A 23,966-nucleotide genomic window follows, 5' to 3' on the forward strand; every position below is an offset into this window, starting at 1 on the left:
CGATAGCACACTTTTCCTGTTTTGTGGAAAGCATTTGTCGCCATCGTGACTTTCCAGATGCTGGTCCTGATGTCATCTAATTGTCTGACTTGTCTCAACAAGAAAGCTCAGGTGTGACTCTTCACGCGATCTCTGTGTCAAATGCAAATAAAATACAAATTCTGCGAAGATGGATCAAGTGTTTCCTCTGCATTCGTCTCTGCGTCCAGGCTACCCCCTTTGCACACGTCGCTTCTCCCTCAGAGGCGATGACATCCTGGAGGGAGCCCGCAGCAGCCCCGATTGGCTCCCAGTCCGAGGAGGCGGCCAATCGGATTCCTCCCCAGGCTGCGTGTGTTATACCCCCCCCCCCCCCCTCCGCACACACACACACCTCCCTGGCTCCCTGCCTTGCACATCACTTTCACGCCGTTGCAGTGCTGCATGGATGCGCGAGGGCTCGACGGCGGGGTTTTCGGGGCCATGATGATGGATGAGGGGGAGGGGCGGGATGCACACGATGCAGAGATGCTGAGGAAATAGACGAGGCGAGCGCCGTAGAATTGCGACCAGACTTCCGAAGCGAGGAGGAGGAGGAGGAGAGCAGCCGTTGTTGATTTGCGCAAGAGCCCGGGCGTCCTCCGCCATGGGCTGCTGGCTCTCCGGACCGTGGGTGGGCGACCCAGCGGTGAGTACCACCAAAATCCCAATCTGGCAAACGATGCTGGGCATGAATGTGTTTTTGAAATCTGACCATTCCACGGCTCTCCAGGTCGGCTCGGTATGTATGTAGCTGCAAACTTTTTGTTTCAAGGACCTTTGCGATGTAAGCATGTATGTGAGACTGCTACATACTCAAGATATCACTTCATATTCAGATCATTATGTCTGTTCATACCAAAGAAACATGCGCTCTGTCAGCCATTTTGTGCTTCTCAGCCCAGTCCGTGTGTGTCTGTGTGTACATACGTGTGCGTGTGCGCGTGTACACTGCCTCGCCATAATGTTAGGCGCGTTTCGCCTGATGTTTAGTGCAAGAATTCCGTCTTTAAAATGACAAGAAACATTCAGTTTTGACTTAATGTAATAGTGTCATGTTCATTGAAGGGATTGTCATAATAATCCATAAATTGATTTTTGACAGACACTACATGAGGAAATGTGATGATTGCTGTGGCCGAGCGGCACCACCTGTTATTGAGTTTGCTAAGGGGAGGCGTTTATTTGTTTAAGTGGATGACACGCCCTTGGCGAGTAACAGCTCAAAAGAACCCGAGTAATATTTATTCTACTGGCCTTTTTAAGAAGTGTATATTTGAGAGGAGGCGTTTATTTGTTGAAGTGGAGGCTGCATCTTGACTCTACACATCTTATGACCTGACCAGTAGTCATCCTGCTGGCCTTTGCAGAAGGTGGCTATTTGTTGAAATAGACATTGCAACCAGGAGATTCCTAAACTTGACCAGTGATCATTGTACTGGCCCTCGTGGGTGGAATTTATTTGAGTGGGGGTGTTTATTTGTTGAATTGGACAACCCACCAGAACTCTGGTGAATTATAACCTGACCATTCTTCATTCTACTATTCTGGGTGGATTTCAGGGGAAGCAATTATTTGTTTAATTCGACTATGCTACCTGGAGAGTATTCATTTTATTAGTATTTGCTGAGGCATCTATTTGAGGGGAGGCATTTATTTTAGTAGATGACACTGGAAATCTGTAACCTGACCATTATTCCGTTTTGCTGGCCTTTGCGGGAGGCATCGATTTGATGGGAGCCATTTACATGTTGAAATTGACCATGCACCTAAACTCTGAAGATCATTTAACTGACCAACACTTATCCTCTGAAGCTTTTTGGGAGGCGTGTATACAAAGTGAGGCTTTTTTTTTTTTTTGTTCAGGTGAATGACACACCTGAATCCTGGAGATCTGGAATTAAATTTGCGTTAGGTGACTACTTGAGGGGAGGTGCCTGACCTCCAGAGAGTTTTGACCTGACCAATTTTCATTCTACTATCCTGAACAGGAGCCGATAATTTGGGGCGGGGGTGGTGCTTATTTAATTTAAGTGGACACCCTCAGGTAGTTGAACAATGTAACCAGCGTATTTGCGAATTTGCGTTAGTAGTAAGTTCAACCATAAACATGCAGATAAATGCATAGACAGCGTGTGTGTGTATCTGAAAGTAGAGGAGGGTGACTCATGGATGTGATGTGCTGCAGCTCGTGCGTCTCATTTGATGTGTGCTGAACCGTGTGTGTGTGTGTGTGTGTGTGTGTGTGTGTGTGTGTGTGTGCGTGCGCATGCGTGTGTCAGCACGTCCATCTTACTCCCGTCACACGGCTGCAGCAAAGCCAGAAAGAAGGCTGCGTGTGCGTCTGCGGGCAGAACGCCGCGTTCTGACCCAATTGCATAATGTCGACTGTGCAACGGTTCAAATGGAAGCTGCGACGTGCTAATATTGCGTGACTGCGCGCGTACGCCGCAACTAAACAGGCGACGCTGGCACATTTGCAAGAAAACCTTCAGCGCGGTTCTTGAATCTCACTTCGCAAAGGAGCCAATTACATCACGGTGACATCAGCGGGGTTCTTTTTTCAGCTCTTACTTGAGAACACGGTGAGCGTGTTTTCATGTGTGAAAATAAGAAGACGAGGAAGAGGAGGAGGAGGAAGAGTAGGGAACACCTGCTGTTTGCCCCCAGACAGGAAAAAAGCACATTAGCTATAATTGGACCATGTGAGCACAATCATCCAAGAAGCAGCAATCGAGTGCAGACTGCTTGGGTTATATTGAAGATCTCCAGAGTGACTTGCCAGGTGTGTTGTCCAATGCAAGAAATAAATGCCTCCCCTCAAACAGATTCCTCCCATGAGGGCCAGTAGAAGAAATTCATGGTCAGGTTGGATATCTAAGGAGTTAACACCTCCCCTCAAATAGATGCTTTCCACAAAGGTGAGTAGAATGACTACTGGTGCGAGGTCACGTTGTCCACTGTGAGAAATTAATGCCTCACCTCAAATAGATACCGCCCACAGGCCGATAGAATAAATACTGGTCAGGTTATAGAGCTCCGGAGCTCAGGTGTGTCATCAACAATTAAATGCCCCCACTGCACTCTAAAAACAGTTGGGTCAAAAATGGACCGATCCACAACTTGTTTTTTCAGAAAACAACCCCAAAAATGGGTAGTTTTGTACAAAACAACCCAGAAAAAATGAGCTGTTTTGTACAAAACAATGCAAGACAGTTTGTCAAATTGACCCAATTTGTGTATCGGTCCATTTTTGACCCAAAATTGTGTTATTTTTTAACCCGAGTGTTTTTAGAGTGTGAAGTAAAATGAATACGTGTCAAACCGCAGATCTCTAGAGTATCATCCACCTAAATTAAAAGCCTCACCTCAAGTAATCGCCTTCCATATAGGAAAATAACATGAATACTGGTCAGGCATACATCTGTGGGTGTGCGATCCACTTACACAAATAAACACTTGTCCTTAGAAAAAAAAAAAAAGCCTCCCACACAGGAGAGTACCACAACTACTAGTCAGGTTATGGATCTCCGGAGTTAGATGCGTAGTCTGCTTCATCAGATAAATGCCACCCCTCAAATAGATGACTTCCACAAAGGCCACTAGAATGAATACTGATCAGGTTACGCAGTAGATCTCCAGAGTTGTTTTGTATCTGTTAATAGCGACTGTAGATGAGTCATTCGGAAATCAACGCCTCCCCTTAAATAGACGCCGCTCCTGAAAACCTGGCACCGCACCCTAATGGGTCTCCAGGTGTCAACTGGGGACAAATGAAACACCTCCCCCAGATCAACACTTTTGTGTTTTTCCATTCATTGTTCACAGCTGAGCGGCGGTCGCAGCCTGGCGCACCTGAGCCAACGGGACGCACTCCGCATCCTCGCGGCGAGTCAGCTCCCCGTCACCATGCAGGTGAAGGGTCAGAGGGGCCGCGGCGCCGTGGAGACGGACCCCCGGGGCGCCTGGGAGCCACTGCCCCTCAACCTGCAGCACCTCAACCTGCCCCTGCCCAGGATGCCGGCGGGGCTCAATGCTCCCAGCCCCACCTATCAGGACAGGTGATCAGCACCTTCGACGTCACCATCAGATCGCGTTGTTGCAAAAAAAAAAAAAAAGTCAAGTGTAAAAGTGTCAAAGTCGCTCTCTTCCTGCCAGACATTATTTCAGCCACTTGTCTCTGCCGCAAGATCACTGCGACGGAGGACACTACGGCTACCTGTCCAGCTCTCCCAGGGACACTGTGGACATGAGCCACCAGGTGAGGCCGTGCAGCCTTGGCGTGGATCGACACACGTGCTTCGGAGACGTTCTCACATTTGATTTTTTTTCCGCGCGGCGGTCATTCAGGATCCGGAAGCGAGTGGCCGGCGAGCCAAAGAGCACAATTGCCTGATGGGATGTTGCAACGTCAACCTCGACGAGCCCAAAGGTTACCACAGCCAGGTAACAAGGGAACTTAATTTAATGACGTATTTACTATGGATCCTTGTTCATCTATTTATGCGAATGACATACATAATTTGCGTTCAGGCCCAAATTTCAAACTAAGCACATTTGTGAGTAATTTGAAATGAGATCATCATCACTTTTAGCATGCAGTGAAACCACGCCTATTCCAGCTACTGCGCATGTCAAACTTAAAAGGAGCCTTTGGGTCAAGATATGTGCGCCAAATACTGCTGGAAATACTACAAACAACACGACTTGACTCATCATTGTAAATATACTTTGTAGTCTGCTCGTTCAAAATAGAATAGAATAGGATAGAATAAATACATTTTTTAATTTTTGTTTTTTTTATTTATGTGGGGGGAGCACCTCAAGTTTTTCATGGAAGAGGCTGAGTGTCAGTTTATCAGTGTTTTTTTTTCAAGACTTTATTTGGTTAGAAAAAATGCATTTATAAATGTGTCAATTGTACAGTGATTTTGAACGATCTGCTGCATTTTTGGGGTAGCATTATTTGCTCTCGTTGTTTTGCTATTTGTGGCAGGGCTCATCACCGTTCCCCTGCAAACTTTTTGTAACATTTTTGTTTGGTGGTGCGCCGTGAGATTTTTCAAACTTGGTAATATATGTGCCTTGGCTCAATAAAAGTTGCGAAACACTGCTGCAGGCGAATACAGGCCGGATCGTCAATTCTGGCCTGTGCCAAGAAAGCCGACCTCACCCTAAGCATCTTCCTCGCAGACGGACGATGACGACTACATGCTGGACAAGCCTCTGGGCTTCCTGCCGCTCCACCATGAGCTGGACAGCGGGCTGGGCTGGACCGACGGGTCCCTCCACCAAGGTGACCTCTCCGGCTTGGAGACGGAGGAGGCCGGCCTGGAGGACTGCCACTCCCACGGCGCCTTGGGCCCCGGCGGCTGCGGGGCCTTCGGACCCGGCGGCGGCGGCGGCTCGCCTTCCTCCGAGTCCTTCATCTCGTCGGAGCTGAGCGATTCGGGCTTCTACAGCACCGGCGAGTTCCGCCACTTCCAGAGGATGCTGGAGAAGCGCATGCGGCTCTACAACGCCAGGCTGCAGCACCAGGGAGAGACGTGCGAGAGGCGCGAGCGTCGCGACAGCTGCCCCATGAGCCACCGCGAGCTGCTGGAGGCCATCCCCGAGACGCTCGCCATGCAGCCCCCGTGTCAGCGCATGCAGATGGGGATGGAAGACGACATTGGGGCCGTTTTGGACGTGCCCAACCGTGGACTTTTCAGGTAAGCTACGGTGGAAAAAGTACAGCTATATTCACAATTTACAGTCTTCACTGTAGTTTACATGTTTTTGTGGGAGGAAGCTGGGGGGGGGGGGAAACAATGCAATCACTCAGAACATGCAGATGCCAAGATTTTGAACCCTGAACTTCAGAACAGATGTGCCGTACCGTCCATGCAGCAGAATATCAGTTGTACACACAACCACATTCATTTAAAGCTCATATGGGTCCCCTCAGACTGAGCTTGTCTCCATGGAAACAGCCAAGGACCTCTTGTGTGAACGTGAAAAATTGAGGGAAAATGTCTTAGTTGCTGCAAAACAAGAATAATTGCTGAAGCTGTGGAGCAGGTTGGTTTTCTGCTTCATGCAACTGCATTGTAAAATTAAGCAGTATAAAGTCGTCAGAGGTCAACAGTTCACAAATTCACCCACTGTAAAAGTGTATTTTTTAACCAGTGAAGCACAACATTTTTGCTCACAACACAAAGCCAAAAAAATTAACAAAGCTATGGGTTGTAATTTGGAAAACTTGTAAATTGAGGCACTCGTTCATCAAGGTAGCACTGGATACAGTAAACCCACCTCAATTGCGAGTTCTAGCTTTGCAGTCCCACTATTTTGCAGATTTTTTTTGTACAGTTAATAACTCCCTTTTTGTCTAACTCTTGTTTATATAACCACTAGATGTCGGCAGACACATCTAGTTTGACATGGTGTGAATTTGAAAGTAGAAAAACAAAACAGGAAGTTGAGTATTTCAGCACAGGTTATAATTTTTATTGAAAATTATTGAAAGCAATTTGGTGTAATCCTGCTTTTTACGCCGACAGAAAGCAACGGCTGTAGGTTGATTTTATAATGTACATGATTATGTTGACAACTTAATTGTGTTAGTTTGGGAAAAAACTATTTTTTTACAGTAAACACATTGAGGGATCGCCACTGTAAAATATTTTTGTGTTATTCATTGTTCTTGTTCTCTCTGAATATGTGTGTTTAAATGTGTTTGTATTTATTAAAAGTGTGGAAAATCTTATGAAAACATGCCTAGAGAGTATTTAAACAGGATATTTCTAGTTTGCGGATTTCGCTTATTGGCAGGGGAGGTGGAGGGGGAATTACTGTACTGTATAAACCCCGTAAAAAAAACATTGCTTAGGAAATACACAGTTTGTGAACATTTCATATCATTTTTCCTTTAAACTTATTTTGATGTCCAACATGAATATTGTTTCCAGGGTGTCATCAGTCCAGTTCCACAAAGCCGACCGGCCCTGTCTGAACCGCCACAGCTCCAGCAGCGGGGCCCTCTTCAACCCCTCCCACGGTCACACGGCCGTGCCCCGAATGAGCGGCCCAGTCCTCTCCACCTGCAGCACGCCCTCCAGCCACCGGAGGCCGCTAGCTCCCGTGCAGCAGCCGCACCACCAGGGTTCCAGCTCAATGGGGATGCTGAGGAGAAGCCGTACCCTGCACCACCGCCCCCCGCAGCAAGAGTACCGGCGTAGGGCCAGCCACCCGGCCTCGCCCTCCTACTGCGCGGCGACCCTGCACCACTGCGGAGGGGTGCCGCCTCATGGCGTCCTGCAGCCGGGCCTACCGGAGGAAACCGAGATGGGGGCGGACGTGATGGCTTCCCCGCTCTCTGCACAGCAGCATCCAGGTACCCTGGGCCAACCAATTAATCGGACAGTTAATTTAAAAACTAGGAAATTAATAAAATAACTTATTTTGCAGTCCCTTAATGCTTAGAACAACAAAGATAAATTACAGGCAGAAATGTGACCGTTTTACACAATTTTGTCCTTTGTATTTAATAGGGATGTAACGATTCACTCAAACCCCGATTCGATTCGATTTTCGATTTTCAGTTCCTGATTTTGGATTTGATTAGATTTTTTAAAAACATTGCTACCATGCTTGTCTCTGTGCACTAGTGTGGTTCTGCAGCCATCCACAAACGCAATACGCAATGATGTTTGGCCCAAAAGCATAGTTTTGGATTTGAATCTACACATTCAAAATGTGCTATGCATCTGGAATGAAAAAATGTTTCAAGACATCACTTTCTAGATGAATTTGAGCAACTCGATTTTTTATCAATTTAATCGATTAATCGACTAATCGGGCCGAATCGATTTTAAATCAGTTATCGATTAATCGTCCCTAGTATTTAACATAAAACAGAGAGGATTTTTATTTTATTATTACTTTTTTTATGTAGAGTACAAAACTGCAAAACATAACCTAGTGTGGTCATACGTTGCAAGGACATCATTCTGCAAGACACTTAACAGCATTTACCATTTAATTGCGAAATTAAGACAATATCGGCAGTAGAACGGCCGGATGTAGTTTGAATGACCTCTGTGTTAAATTCAGGTAAAAATGCACTTTAGACTATGCGACACATCTCTTCTCTTTCATCCAGTGCACATGCGGGTGCCCAGCGCTCACGAGTTGCATTACAACGCCAGCCCCAACGCCCACCACGACTGGTGGCAGCAAATGAGCTTGATGGCCGACCCTCTGGCGGCAGAGAGGGATGACCAAATTGAAAGGCAACAAATGGAGAAAAGTCTGGAGAGGGAGGTGCAGATTCAGGAGGAGGTGGAGCGAGAGCTGCAAAGGAGCCGAGCAGCCAGGGAGCAGCAGCACCTCCAGGGGGTGCTCCACCTCGCCCAGCCGGGCGACGTCAATGACACTTGGCCCAAGCCGGCAAGTCGCCAGTCCCAGGGTGGCGGCGGAGGAGCCCGGGGCCTTTACAGCACCCTGGAGGGCCACATAGGAGCCACACCTGCTACTGCTTTGGATGCAAAGAAAGACCAACCGGACGTACAGCCGCCGACTTCCGGTCCAAAACCCAGCACAGCCTCCCGGGTGTCCAGGAACCAGCTGCTGAGGGACCGGGCGTCACAGCTGGCCGACGAGCGCAGCGGGATGAGCACGGACGAGGAGACCAGCGCAGACATGCTGTTGGGTCGCTACTGGAGCCGGACGGAGAGGAGGGAACACTTCCTGCTGGCCCGCGAGCAGAAGCAGCAACAGGCCAGGGGAGGGGGGGCGTCCTGCTCGGGGTTCGGCCCGCCCCGCTCCCCCGCGCCGGACGCCCGGGCGGGCGGCGCGCTGACGGACGCGCGGTGCAGCACGGTGCTGGAGATGAGCCAGAGGAAGCTGAGTCGTCTGAGGAACCGCAAGATGTTGGACGACTGGACCACGGTGGAGGAGCTGCTGACTCATGGGACCAGGCTGGGCAGCCACGACCAGACCATGCTGTGCGCCAGCCCCCTGCTCACCGTCACCACCGTCTAAAACAGAGCTTCTCAAACTTTTGGGGTCCAGGGACCTATTACACGGGTCCAAGCCGATGAAACATAATCAGGAACGAAAAAGTTACGTATTTCCCAGAAGAAATGCTGAGCACATTCATATTTGATCTTTTCTGGAAAAATAATGTCGTCGTATTTTGTCGGGATGAAGTCATCCCTCGAGGAATAAATTCCAAGATGAAATATTTGATGGTAACGTCATATTTTAATGAGTCGATTTCAACAACACAATCGCTTCTCATCATGTTACACACAGAGAAGATGCCTTGATTGTGTAATAAAATGGGAATATATGCCCCCCCCAAAAAAATGGCCTTTTGTTCTAGAAAATCGGACTACTGTGTTCCCCCACATAGTTGCGATTTGCTAGTTGCAATTTCACGTATTTGCAGATTTTATTTTCCAATTCTTCATTATTTTTTTCTGTGCTCAGGCTCTCGTGTGAGCTTAGTGCAGAGGAACGATGTTGAAGTGAGGGGATGATTGTCATTTAGAAAGGCCATCTTCCTGTCTAATAGAAAAGTAGTGCTTTGCAGCTATCTTGTGGCTTCTTAAGGCAGTTATGAATCGTTTTGAGGTGGGCGTCGATTACACGCAGATTTTCATTATTTGCAACAGATAGCACAATCTCGAAAAAAAATGTGACTTCATTCCTTCAATATGACTTCATTCCTTTTGTTGTAAAACAAAAAATCTTTATTGATGCAGGGATGTCATGATTATATCAAATGTCAAATTCATCGCTGAACTTTTAATTGGACCAAAGCTAAAATAGGGAGGAGTAGTTTTGCCCATATGAAGGCGACAAAACATAACCATCTTTTGCAAATGAAATTTCGGACTCCAATCTCTTGCTGACCCCCGGAGGTCCTCGGATCCCAGTTTGAGAACCCCCGCCCACAACGATGAACTCCACTGCACTTTGCCGTTTGGAGCACTGTCCTATCACAGTGCACAGGTGGACTCAGAACTTAAGCAGCACTGTTGTTGACCAAATTCACAGAAGCATGCAGCGTAAAAGCACCCGAGGGTACAAAACCTTTCGTCACCTTTTTCAATTTAGCAGTTATTCCATCACCGATCCTTGTGATAGGAGACATGTAATTTGCTTCAACACACACAATTGTGATTTCCAACACAACACCTGTGCCCCTTTTCCATTCTCCCTACTGGCAGTCAGGGTGTTCCATGTGTGTGTGTGTGTTTTTTTTTTCACTGTGTGTGGCTGACACATGATCATAAAATTAAAGCAATTGACACAATGCTCATTTTTGTTGGTTTTTGAGCCCCTGGCTGCCTTGAGATGTACTGTATGCAGCACATCTGGCTCTGCACAGCTGCTTGTTGTTTACACATTGTACCTGCCCACATGCTTACCGATAACGCACAGACTGAAAGGATTTGTGTCCTTTAGCTGCTTGGACCTGATGGAAGCGATGGAAATATGCCCAGTCAGCACGTCAAGGGTGCGGGATAAAGTGCAATAATACCTCAGTCTCAGTGCTGCAATTTTTAAGGCAGACAGGGGGGGGAAAAAAAAAAAGGTGCACAGAGATCCTTGTGGATATTTACATATCGAGAGGGACCTAAGAAAACAATTTTTGCACATTTTTTAAAATATCCAAACTTATAAGAGGTTTTCCCTACCTATCGCTCTCTCACAGGGACCGAGGCCAGTGGATGACTGTCGATCGCAGGTCTCAAACTTCAGTCGTGGCGGGCCACTATCCTGCATGTTTTAGATGTTTTCCTCCTCCGGCGCACCAGGTTCAAATGATCAGAATCGTTAGCAGGCTCCTGCAGAACTTGCTGTTGAGCTGATTATTTGAATCAGGTGTGTTGTTGGAGGGGAAACATCTGAAACATGGAGGATACCGGCCCTCGAGGACCTGCGTTTATGACCTATGCTGTAAATAGAACACAGACTGTGTGTGTGTGGGGGTGTGTGTGTTGATGTTTTATTTATCAACTATCATTAAAAATCTTTACGTGTTTGAACATATTTCAATATTTTTCTTACGGTACTGCATTTGTTTTAGTAATCTTTGCGGGTGTTATTGCACATTGTACAGTATCCAGAAAGCCGGTGACTCTGACTTTTTTTTTTTTTTTTCAAGTGAACACAAATTGTGTCATTATTCTTGTCTCCTTATTAAATCTGACTGTTGTTTTGTGTCACACAGATGTGCATATGTGTGTACATATTGATTTAGTCACAACAGAAAGAAACAAGATGTGAAGCTTTCTTGTTTGGTTATATATAACTGTAGCTGTTGTTTTGGAGGCTGTACATAGTCGACGTTGACATATTAATTCCAGCACGAGTTCAGTTTTGACATTTGTTTTTAGCAAGACTCGGACGAACGATGTCGTCTTCCAAAGCTGTTGCTGTGGACACGCCCCCTTCAGGTCTCCACCTCCCTTTGAACGACACTCAATATAACTCATTTGAATCGAAAACAAAAACAAAATGTATTTTGTGTGATCAAACTGCCCCACTTGAACCCATACAATAGTCAACAGAAGCCTAAAAAGTAATATAGGGTGACTCTTGGACACAGGGCGATATCGTTATATATTTCCTTAACTTATGCTAAAGCTAATTGATACAGTAAACTCTCATTACTCGTGGGCACATAGAGACAGAGCCATGCTATGAGTAATAGATACTTCTCCAAAATTGCTTATTGTAATTGCTCATTTTAATAGTTCAAACCATAATCATGCCACATAATATGATCCCAAAACACTTCTACCATTTCAAAGTCATCTGACATGACCCATAAAATAAACAGATAATTTCACTGTGAAAAAAATGCACGTGCGGCAATTAACAAGCCAGGCTAACCTCATCTTCTCTTTTACATGCAAAGACTCACAGTCTGGTTTATCATTTCCACATACTTCCTTGCCACCAGTTCCTACTTTCTTAGCCAGTGCTTAATTTGGGCGTTTAAGAATGTTACAGAAATAGATTTACAGAAAAAAAAATACAAAGAGGTGAATTTTTGAATAGTCAGTAGGCTATATATATAATACCCTTCTTGACCTTTGACTAAGCTAGCAGCACACGAGTCATTGTGCTAACTTATCTTGAAGCTAAAAACGATTAATTTGGTATTTCATTTTAAGGCAGCTTTTCAAGGTTTCGTGACAAGAGAGGAAGATTTTCTCCCGGTTAGTGATGAGCGTCTTCCCCGTCTCTCTCGTCTCGGCCTGTGACGCAAAACACTCTGAATAATAGATGTTTGATTTTTTTCCTGCTCTCTTCCAACTAACACAAGGACTGAGGGGCTGAGAATAGCACACGTGTCCTCATGTGATGTGAAATTTAAAGCACACTGGAGCGGAGAGTTTTGCTGCTGGGCAACGGCACACTCATTCCCCCATCCGTCCATCTGTGCAGCCAAATTCATCATTCATCCATCCATCCATCCGGGCCTACAGCATCCGTACGGCAAACCTTTTGGAATACGATGTACATGTGTGCGGTAATAAGAATAATAAAAGAAGAGATTTTAATTAGCTGTTGACCCTCTGGTTCTGTTCTGTGTTCACCCATGTGGCAACAACAACACATGGCTAGAGTCACTTAGTCCTCAGGCAGATTTAGAACAAAATTAGTCAGAACAATGACTTTCAATGACTTTTGAATGAGTAAATGTCAATAATATATTATTATTATTATTTTGAAAGGTTTGCTTTCAATTATAGTGCCAGTGCGTGATCACAAATGTACATTATTAGAGTCTTGTTAATATATATATATATATATACAAGTATTTATGAATAAATAAACTCCTTATAGGGTTAATTTCAGGAGCAGCAGCATTCCAAAGAGATTAACTGAGCCAACAGCAGATCCTGCTGGCCAATTTGGAGACTACAAAAAACTCACATCAAGTCTCCAAAACGCAGTTTTCTGACTGACTTGTATCGTTACTGATTATTTTGTGATGCGAGATGTGTTGAAAACATATTTTAATTAAGATAATTCATCAATCTTCAGGATCACCAAATACCTATACAAAAATGATGGAAAAAAAATCTTAGTTTTTAATCAAAGCTATGGATTTATAGAGTGAGATAAATTAGTTACATTTTGCAAATGGTCTTATCAGCATGCTAACAAAAAGGTACAATAACTGTCCACGCACAGTTGCACAAATTTGTAAATTAAACAGTTTGCTGGGGTCATTGTGGATTGCACAAGACTTCTGGTTTGCGGAAACCATGAATTTAAATATATAGGTTTGTATATTATTTGTTGTATGAAAATGACATAAATGACACCGTGTTTTCACATTACAATGTGTTTTTTATTGCTTAATAAGCCATACTATATTTGGCGGCAAGTGATGATTCATCACAACGACCAACTTGTAGATTTCCACAAGACACATTGTACTCACAGCAGACGTAAGAACATGAAAAAAAAACTCAGTGTAAAATCTTGTTGTTACGATGCAACAACGATGACATTGTAACAGATAACGCTGTTTTCAATTCAAAGCTTTTATCAACAAAAGACAAGATCCTTCATTAAAACGGATCATAACTTGATGTCCACAGAAAGGACATAATAATAATATGTCATCATGACATAACAAATGAAAAGTATTTTGTATGTCATGACTAAACAACGGTGATCACATATCTTAATGGAGTCCTTAACAAAAGACATAACGGTTCCGTACTAATTTGCCCGGCAATTAGAGTCATGATTCAAATGTGAGGTATTTCAGTAATTTCCTCAGGAAATTATGACGATCACCAGAATAAAACTTATTCTGTCCAAAACTTAATACAGCTTCATCTAACTTGATTAACATAACATTTACATGAAAATAAATCAGAAGTGGCATTATTTCTCATCAATTTCCATATAAAAAGATATGAAAAGCAATCATACAGTCCATACAATGTGCATGACAATAATATCATTCCCATCGTTCCCATAGGACATTAATCAGCAAAATGGAAAGAAAGTGATCACTATTATTAATGACTGCACGAATTAGCCACACATTTCCATTCCCCCCAGCCAAAAAAAAAGTACTAACTGCAATTATATTCATGGAACAGTCTTGATTTTGCAATTTTTAACATCACCGTCATTATCATCATATAAATATATATGATGTTTATTTTCGTCAAATGAATAAAGATCACCAAAGCAATCGGACTCTTCATAGAACATGTATGGCACAATATTATTGCTTGCTGTTTTGCAACCAGCAAGAAAAATGACCAGCTAAACAGAATGATCAGTACGATCAATAACATCGCAAATTAACATAATTTGTCACCATTTTCATACTAAACAAATATGAAAAAGAGCCAATTGCAAAGGCAATCAGATATTACTCATGCATCGCGCATGACAAAAGTTCTTCCGCCGATATTTCCCATAGGAAATAAATCGAGCTGAGCAGGTGACATGAGAGCAGCTCATGTGAGTCCGTCTGTGTCTACCAGGGCCTCCAGGGGGCGCTGTGGGCCGAGCGCTCCTCCTTGCTGATGCTTCTGTGGCCCGGGGAGCCGGGAGGAGACAAGTCCTCCTCTCGGCTCTTCTCCTCACAAGAGGACCCGAGCTGCTTGAATCGCGTCCCGGCCGGAGGGGCGGACTGGAGCCTCCTGAGGACGCAAACGGTCATCTCCAGGACGTCCGCCTTCTCCATCTTGGAGTCTTTGTGCTGCCGGAGGAACTCGGCAGCCAGCAGAGACTTGAGCTGCTCGATGCTGCTGTTGATTCGCTCCCGCCGGAACTTCTCCACCTGAGGCTTTCGGATCTGAGGAGGGAACAAACGAGGATGAGGACGCTTGTCGAGCGCTGAATAAATGATGATGATGATGGGATGATGAAGATGAACATACCTTGTGTGTGAGAGTCATGTGAGAGTCATGCAGCGAGATCGCAGGTGCCATAGCTTGAAATGTGTCCTGGTCATGCACAATGTGGCCTCTCCTGACTTCATGCCTCCTATTTATAGTCCCGCATCTCCATATCAATGAGGGCCTCTGCACTTTCTCACACTGGCAGGCAGCCAATCAGAGCGCAGCACGGGGGGGGACAATAGTCGCATCTCAGGGGAGCAGCTGGACCACTGGCGGGACGCAAGGGAGGCTTTGTGAGGTCTCGGAGGGCTCTGGTGGGAAAGTGCTGACCCTGTTGAGAGCACATCTGCTGCATGTACAGGGAGAAAGTGAGATTTTTCAACTAAGGTTCAATAAAAAAATGTCAAGGTAGAAAACAGTTAATCGGTTAATTAGATCAATTAGACACAGACAAATAGAAAATAATACTAATAAAATGATTAATTCTTAAATGTCAACAGGCCTCGGCACAGAAAGTAGATCAGCAGTCCGCAACCTTTGCGGCACAGATCGGGTTCACATAAAACGGTATTTTGACCGACTCTCTACTTTGTAGATTTGTGTATAGGTCCTGAATGTATATTTTATTTGTGTCTTTGTGGCTGAATCAAGTGATCAAAGACACATTCCCTGTATTTTTGCTTGGCCAAATAAGATCATTCTAATTCTTATGAAAACTCATTCAATGGAAGGCCCATGGATTTGGAATCATTTGACTCCAGTGTTCGGACACACGCCTCAGTGTGAGTACAAGCGTGCCGTCATTTTCCCACACTGACCGGCTGCCTCTGTGTCACTCAGCGTGTGTGTTAAGCTACGTCTCCAGGGTTGCACAGATCAAGCTTTTGTCCCAGGGGGCTTCCTCAGAAAGGGGCCCCCCTCCTCGGGTTCCCACACTTGCAACAATGCAAGTGTGTCTCATTAGCCGGGCGCCACTAAACAAGCGAGCGGGGACACCTTGATGGGCAAACTTGCATTTATGAGTCAACTTGTTGTTAGCGTTTGGGGTGTTTGGGAGGAGTGCGAGGTGACTTGTCGTGGACAAACGCACAGCTCGTAAGACATGCGGCAGTGTGCGGGCGACTGCTGCGAGCTGTGAGGAGAAGCCGCGGGCCACTTTCCCACACACGCGCCTTCGAAAGCACAAAGACTCGAATGGGCCTGAGGGATGATTGGGTTACACGCACACACGCGGGAGCACACACACTCACGCACAGACGGTGACATCTGGAGGGAAAGGGCGCCATTGGCCGACGGTGGCAGCTGTTTCCTGAAGTGTGCCAAATCCCTTTGGAGTTTGGGGAGCAGCGGCCTGCTGGTGGCGCCCTCCGTGCTCATCACGCTGCACTTTCACACGCTTGTGTATCGGACATTTAAGTGGCATGACATCAGATGGCCCATTGACAACCAACAATGTCAATGTGAAAAGCTTTTGGGACTGTTTGATTGAATTGATTTATTGAAATTCTATTATGGAATTCATTTATTTATTACACTTTTATACTGAATTTGTTCCTTGTAAATTCAACTAATTGTGGATGTAGATTTTTGGTTCATTTGTTTCTTTTACATTATGATCAAATTACTATTTTTAAAATTGTATCTTAACTTGCTTCCCTTTCATTCAAACAGCCACTCGTCAATAAGTGCTTTACTTATCATGATGTTTGCTTTTCTATTTATTTCACTTTCCCCATAATGTTAGTCAAAAAGAACTTGGGCATCATTGGAGTACATTTGCGAGTTTTAAAACAAGTTTAGTCAAGTTGGGTGTGATTGTGTGCTCTCACTGCCACACATCTGCCTCAGGGGTCAAAGGTGAAGAGCTCTTGTCCCTCTGAGAGAGACTCTCCTCTGCTTTCCCACACCAACAAACAATACAAGTGACTTTAGTCTCGTTATGCAGCACCTTTGAAAGCCCCTTCATCAAGTTAGACACTCAGTTGCATCCTGTCGTTCACTCATGCACTAAATAGTCGTGACGAGTGTGTTTTACGGTGCGCAATAATGTTTAATAGTGGCCGAGTGTCGGCGGGAAGAGACGAGATGACACAAAGCTGCCGAGTGACGTCGTGTGTTTATTGACACCGGCGACAAGACGTGATGATGCATCACAACAACAACTTGCAGACGTCCACAAGACACACGGCACTCAACAGCGAGTGGAGGACACCTTTACGCACACAAACACGCGTGTAAATAGCAACACGCGCACGTGAGTCTTTACATGAGATTCTTGCAGCAAGTGCAGGAAAACAACGGACCTTACAACGGATGCACTTGTTTCGAACGGTGACGTCATCACGGAGTGACGTGAAGAAAAGCAGCGTGATCTTCAAACAGATCAAATTTCATGGCAAAATCGACGGCCAACATTTGATTTCTAATCAAGTGCATATCGACAACAGTAAAACTTGATAAGAATGCAAGTCATCAAAAAAAGATCATAAAACAGATCTGAATGTACCAATGGCAAATATTCAAGTGATTTCACTTCATATCCATTGGCAAAAACATCCCAAGAGGACTTCAAACTTGAAATCATCAAAATGATCTTGAACAAGATGACAAATGTCATCAAAATATTTCTACACATTAAAACACTTCCATCATCATTTCTGATGAAATGAAATGAAGTTCATGCAACATGCACGATGACAAAATCTTCTTTCTTATTACAAAATGTATCTTTGTTGTCATTTTCATAAGAAAATAGAATGTCTGCAATCAAAAATGATCAATTGCAATTAAAGACCATTTGGATCAATGTGACCCAGAACATTACTAAGTAACATTATCATATAAAAAATATATATGAAGACGCTTTTAGAAAGCAAAAATGATTGCAAAAACAATCAGTCTGTTCATACAACATGCATGACAAGATAATATTATTACTGTGGTTTCCATCGGACGTCAAGCAGCAAAAAAAATAAAAGTGATCAATTTGATCAATATAAGCAAAAATTAACAGTATCATATAACAAAATATGAATAATCTTTGGAATGTAATATCAATGATTGGCAAAATAATCAATTTGTTCATTTACTCTGTATAAAAAAAGAAATATTGCTGTTGTTTCCATATGACATCAAGCAGCAAAAGTGACCAATATGATCAGTAACATCACAAAATTAACATAATTTGTCACCATTTTCATACTAAACAAGTATGAAAAGGAGCCAAATGCAAATGCAATCAGATGTTACTCATGCATCGCGCATGACAAAAGTTCTTCCGCCGACATTTCCCATAGGAAATAAATCGAGTTGAGCAGGTGACATGAGAGCAGCTCATGTGAGTCCGTCTGTGTCTACCAGGGCCTCCAGGGGGCGCTGTGGGCCGAGCGCTCCTCCTTGCTGATGCTGCTGTGGCCCGGAGAGCCGGGAGGAGACAAGTCCTCCTCTCGGCTCTTCTCCTCACAGGAAGACCCGAGCTGCTTGAATCGCGTCCCGGCTGGAGGGGCGGACTGGAGCCTCCTGAGGACGCAAACGGTCATCTCCAGGACGTCCGCCTTCTCCATCTTGGAGTCTTTGTGCTGCCGGAGGAACTCGGCAGCCAGCAGAGACTTGAGCTGCTCGATGCTGCTGTTGATTCGCTCCCGCCGGAACTTCTCCACCAGAGGCTTTCGGATCTGCGGAGGGAACAAACGAGGATGAGGTCGCTTGTCGAGCGGTGAGTAGATGATGATGATGATGGGATGATGAAGATGAACATACCTTGTGTGTGAGAGTCATGTGAGAGTCTTTCAGAGAGATCGCAGGAGCCATAGCTGGATGTGTGTGCTGGCCATGCACGATGTGGTCTCTCCTGACTTCATGCCTCCTATTTATAGTCCCGCATCTCCTCATATGAATGAGGGCCTCTGCACTTTCTCACACTGGCAGGCAGCCAATCAGAGCGCAGCACGGGGGGGACAATAGTCGCATCTCAGGGGAGCAGCTGGACCACTGGCGGGACGCAAGGGAGGCTTTGTGAGGTCTCGGAGGGCTAGGGTGGGAAAGTGCTGACCCTGTAGAGAGCACATCTGTTGCCATCAATGACTTTGACCTGGCACGCGCCATTATGATTCTTTGGTGGGGGGCCGAGGGGGGGGCGCTTCCATTAATGACATCAAACAGTGAGAACACATTCCTGTATGTGTACCCTTACCAAAATCCTCAGGGAAATGTAACCTGTGTGCTATTTTAGTATTAGTGCTAGTCGTCTTGTGTCTCACTGTTGACGGTTTGTCAAAATGATAGCATCAGTAGTTAAGCTAAAATGTCTGTTCAGCTTATCGTTAATCAGAGTGCTGAATCAAAGGTACAAAATATCAGTTCGACGTCCGCTTCACCTGTTGCCCGTGAAACACGTCGGTGGGAACCGCTTGCGAGCCCGCAGGTCAAAGTTGACTCCACACGCCAAACGCGCCCGGTTAACTGAAGGCGTGAAAGCGGCTCTCTAATGTGCTGCATAATGACGCACACTTGTATTGTTGCTGGTGTGGGAAAGCGGAGCAGAGTCTCTCTCAGAGCGGATGAGGGATAATTCAAGCTGACCTTTGACCTGAGGCTATGTGATCACATTATCACACTGTTATGATCAAACCTGAACAATTTTTTAATGCATAAACTAGAATGTTGATCTACTATTTCAGCATGTTTTTATTTATATTTTTAAAAAGTCACTGTGTAAGCTAGTTAGCATTTATATTAATGCCAATAATGTATGCTAGCAAATGTTCTTTGCACTGAAAAAAAAATAAAACTATAAAAAAAAACAATAGGGCAATAAAAGCACTATTTGAAAAGTGACTTTTGAAACAATTCTATTAAATACAAATTAAAATAAACTACAATTTAACAATAATCAATACATTAAGAAAACACCAAATTTAAATACAATTAAAGCGTATATAAAACACTTCCAATGTTAATTAGCATTCATGCCAACCTGAATATAGTCACATGCTACATTTCTTTCAACTCATAGTTATAGGAAAAAAAGAAAAAAAACATGATATAAAAATAATAAAAGCACTTATTGACAGGTGATTTATTTTTTTAATTAATTGTTTAAATACATTTTAAAATAAAATTATAAATACATGAAATAAATACAAAATATTGACTTCACAGTTCAGGAGACAGCTGCCATCATTGGCCAATAATGCGGTTCGCCTCCAGATGTCATCCTCTGTGTGTGTGCGTATGTGTGAGCCCAAGGCACCATTTACATGTGGGAGAGTGGTGACCCTTAAAGAGCACATTGATAATTTTGACCCGGCACACGCCATTACGATTCTGAGGGGGGTAGGCGGACATGAAACAGTGAGAACGCATTCCTGCATTAGCATCTTTAGCGTCATACTTTTTTGTATTAATATTAGACTAGTAGTGTTGTGTATCCCACTATTACTATTTTTGACAAGAGAGAGAATGTTGCATTCGATTATCTACTAACCACAACTATGATATGAGTAATATGAGGTCTGCGGGAATAACAAAGTTGAGTAGCATAAACTTGAGATTCAAGCGCGGGACAGCTTCAAACTAACCACAACGGCCAACGTTCAAGCACCGCTGGCTTGTCCTCAGCAGGCTTTTGAAGACAGCCGTCTTGATTGAAGGCGGCTGCAGCTGGGCTGATTAGAATCCTCCCCACCTGTGCTGGCTGAGCGGTGGGGAGGAGGGGCAGGGATGGCTCAACACAACATTCCAGAATCACGGTGGACGTTTCCTTCACTTGTTGCCGGTGAAGCATGTTCGGTGGGAAGAGCGGGTCAAAGTTGACTCCACACACTTGTATTGTTCTGGTGTGGGAAAGCGCAGCAGAGTCTCTCTCAGGGCGGCCGAGGGACGATTGAAGTTGACCTTTGGCCTGTGGCTTTGTGATCACACAATCATGTTCCAACTTGAACACTTTTTAACTAAGTAGCAAACTAGAATGTCAAATGTGTTACCTTAGCACCTGCATTTGTTTTTGATATTGCATATTGTACATTAAATGTACACGTGTAATGAGCATTTTAGTAATCAATCAATCACTCGGTTGATTACGTGTATCAAATAATTGATGGATCGGTTAAAGGTACACATTTTAATTCCCACCGCTTACTTCAAACTCAGGACATTATTTTAAATTGACAGAGCACAAGATGTACCGACATAAATTGGTTATGATGCAGTTACTAGTTAGATCTGTAACATGCCAGAAAACAGGCAAAGATATTGATCATCGCTTTCCAAAGTAAGAGCAGATCTTCGCTAATATCCCATTTTGTCTTGTTTTGAAGGTATGGCATGACGAGTGTGTGAAAGTGCAGCGTGATGAGCACGGAGGGCGCCACCAGCAGGCCGCTGCTCCCCAAACTCCGAAGGGATTTGGCACACTTCAGGAAACAGCTGCCACCGTCGGCCAATGGCGCCCTTTCCCTCCAGATGTCACCCTCTGTGCGTGAGTGTGTGTGTGCGCGCGCGTGTGTGCGTGCGTGTAACCCAATCATCCCTCAGGCCCATTCGAGTCTTTGTGCTTTCGAAGGCGCGTGTGTGGGAAAGTGGCCCGCGGCTTCTCCTCACAGCTCGCAGCAGTCGCCCTCACACTGCTGCATGTCTTGCGAGCTTGCGCGTTTGTCCACGACAAGTCACCTCGCACTCCTCCCAAACGCTAACAGCTTGGCTGAAAAATATCAAGTTTTGTCCGTCAAGGTGTCGCATGTTTAGTGGCGTCCGCCTTACGAGACACACTTGCATTGTTGCAAGTGTGGGAACCGGAGAAGGGGTGGCCCCTCCCTGAGGAATCCCCCTGGGACAAAAAGCTTTATGTGTGTACCCTGGAGACGCAGGTTAACACACACGCTGATGTCCGTTTGATTGACACGGGCACCTATTAGCATCTTGGTATTGTGTTCAAATGAATCAGTAGCAAGTGGTGCATTCAAATGCCATCAAGTGAATTTGAGTTATGAAAACAGTAAATACTAGGGCAAATACACTAATGCTGGTGACGTTTTGGTTGGGCTCGCCTACTTCTGAGGCTGCTTGGGGTTCAACTACATGTCCATTACAGGTTCTTCATAACCCATATTTTCATAACAGATTCAACTGACTTTCATTTCCCCCCCCCCATAGCTTTATTATAACTCCTAATTCGGTCCGTAACATGTCAGAAGCTGCGCAAAAATGTTGATTGTTGTTTTCCAAAGTAAAAGCAGATGTTTGCAAATGTCTTACTTTGATTAAAGATCATCAAGAACAGAAATTAGAGAAGACGGAGGATTTGGATCATTTTAAGTTACACGATGACTCTAAACGATTACTCGATTATCGACGTAGTAGTCGCTTCATTTGATGATTGATGAGTTGTTGATTCATTGTTACAGCACTTCATTTTGGTGGCGATCTGGATGAATTTTTTTCCACGTACTGTACAGCCCAAGCTTCATCATGGCGTGTGCCGGGTCAAAGTCATTGATGTGCTCTCTAAGGGTCACTGCTTTCCCACATCTGAATGGAGCCTTTTGGGTCTGATTATGTTATACAGACACACACATGCACACACACACACACACACACACACACACACTCGCATGCACACTCAGGATGCCATCTGGAGGGAAAAAGCGCCACTGGCCGACGATGGCAGCTGTTTCCTGAAGTGTGCCAAATCCCTTTGGAGTTTGCGGCCTGCTGGTGGCGCCCTCGCGCTGCACTTTCACACACTCGTCACCAACAATGTCAACCTCAAGAACAAATACTGTAGATTAAAGGGAAATAAAAAAAAGGCTTCATTTTGTTTCATATTTTCATAAATGATTGTTGCATCATGCATTATGATTGTATTGTGCTTTATAAGTGTTTATGAAAAAAAAAAACAAGGCAAATAATGTCCAAGTTACACAAGGCAACAAAAAACTGAAAATGACTAAACGAATAGCCATGACATTAAAACCGGGACACAGGCAAAATAATATCAGGTTGTAAAAATAAACGCACGTGATGAAATATTGGATTTGAAATGCCCGTCACTACATTGGTGCATAAAAAAGTAGAACCCGCCCACAAATTTTTGTTTTCTCATCAATGACTAATTTTCTATGTATTAATTCTTGTTTTATTTACCATTATAAATAAATTATTATATGAATGCCGATGAACTTCCACAATCATTAAAAAATAAAATAAAATAAATACATGCATGCAAAAATGACGATTCACATTTTAGTTTTTACATTATTACATCAGAAAGTGTTAACGTATGCCCATGATTGTACGATCACATAACCGCAGGTAAAAGGTCAGCTTGAATTATCCCTCATCCGCTCTGAGAGAGACTCTGCTCCGCTTTCCCACACCAGCAACAATACAAGTGTGCGTCATTATGCAGCACATTAGAGAGCCGCTTTCACGCCTTCAGTTAACCGGGAGCGTTTGGCGTGTGGAGTCAACTTTGACCTGCGGGCTCGCAAGCGGTTCCCACCGACGTGTTTCACGGGCAACAGGTGAAGCGGGCGTCGAACTGATATTTTGTACCTTTGATTCAGCACTCTGATTAACGATAAGATGAACAGACATTTTAGCTTAACTACTGACGCTGTCATTTTGACAAACCGTCAACAGTGAGACGCATAAGACGACTAGCACTAATACTAAAATAGCACACAGGTTACATTTCCATGAGGATTTTGGTAAGGGTACACATACAGGAATGTGTTCTCACTGTTTGATGTCATTAATGGAAGCGCCCCCCCCTCGGCCCCCCACCAAAGAATCATAATGGCGCGTGCCAGGTCAAAGTCATTGATGGCAACAGATGTGCTCTCTACAGGGTCAGCACTTTCCCACCCGAGCCCTCCGAGACCTCACAAAGCCTCCCTTGCGTCCCGCCAGTGGTCCAGCTGCTCCCCTGAGATGTGACTATTGTCCCCCCCGTGCTGCGCTCTGATTGGCTGCCTGCCAGTGTGAGAAAGTGCAGAGGCCCTCATTCATATGAGGAGATGTGGGACTATAAATAGGAGGCATGAAGTCAGGAGAGACCACATCGTGCAT

At 44.6% G+C, this 23,966-nt stretch overlaps 3 protein-coding genes across 3 annotated transcripts; 1 reads left to right on the plus strand and 2 right to left on the minus strand.

The window, feature by feature from the left end:
• Positions 1-387: 387 nt before the first annotated feature.
• On the plus strand, positions 388-12,584 carry LOC147142458 (uncharacterized). Its single transcript, XM_086041414.1, has 7 exons — positions 388-667; positions 3,847-4,079; positions 4,177-4,279; positions 4,369-4,464; positions 5,212-5,729; positions 6,969-7,393; positions 8,162-12,584. The coding sequence occupies exons 1-7, from the start codon at positions 626-628 to the stop codon at positions 9,040-9,042; spliced, it is 2,298 nt and encodes a 765-aa protein (XP_085897540.1). The 5' UTR covers positions 388-625; the 3' UTR covers positions 9,043-12,584.
• A 939-nt stretch (positions 12,585-13,523) lies between these two features.
• LOC147142459 (transcription factor HES-5-like) lies at positions 13,524-15,054 on the minus strand. The gene is made up of 2 exons (XM_086041108.1): positions 14,937-15,054; positions 13,524-14,851 (listed from the first exon to the last, which is right to left on the minus strand). The coding sequence occupies exons 1-2, from the start codon at positions 14,985-14,987 to the stop codon at positions 14,531-14,533; spliced, it is 372 nt and encodes a 123-aa protein (XP_085897234.1). The 5' UTR covers positions 14,988-15,054; the 3' UTR covers positions 13,524-14,530.
• A 2,753-nt stretch (positions 15,055-17,807) lies between these two features.
• LOC147142460 (transcription factor HES-5-like) lies at positions 17,808-18,722 on the minus strand. The gene is made up of 2 exons (XM_086041029.1): positions 18,657-18,722; positions 17,808-18,571 (listed from the first exon to the last, which is right to left on the minus strand). Exons 1-2 carry the CDS (start codon positions 18,705-18,707, stop codon positions 18,251-18,253), a joined length of 372 nt encoding a protein of 123 aa, XP_085897155.1. The 5' UTR covers positions 18,708-18,722; the 3' UTR covers positions 17,808-18,250.
• Between the last annotated feature and the right edge of the window lie 5,244 nt (positions 18,723-23,966).

The sequence above is a fragment of the Filicampus tigris genome, chromosome 9, assembly GCF_054856515.1.
Source record: "Filicampus tigris isolate MCC_2025a chromosome 9, RoL_Ftig_1.0, whole genome shotgun sequence".
Classification (NCBI taxonomy): Eukaryota; Metazoa; Chordata; class Actinopteri; order Syngnathiformes; family Syngnathidae; genus Filicampus; species Filicampus tigris.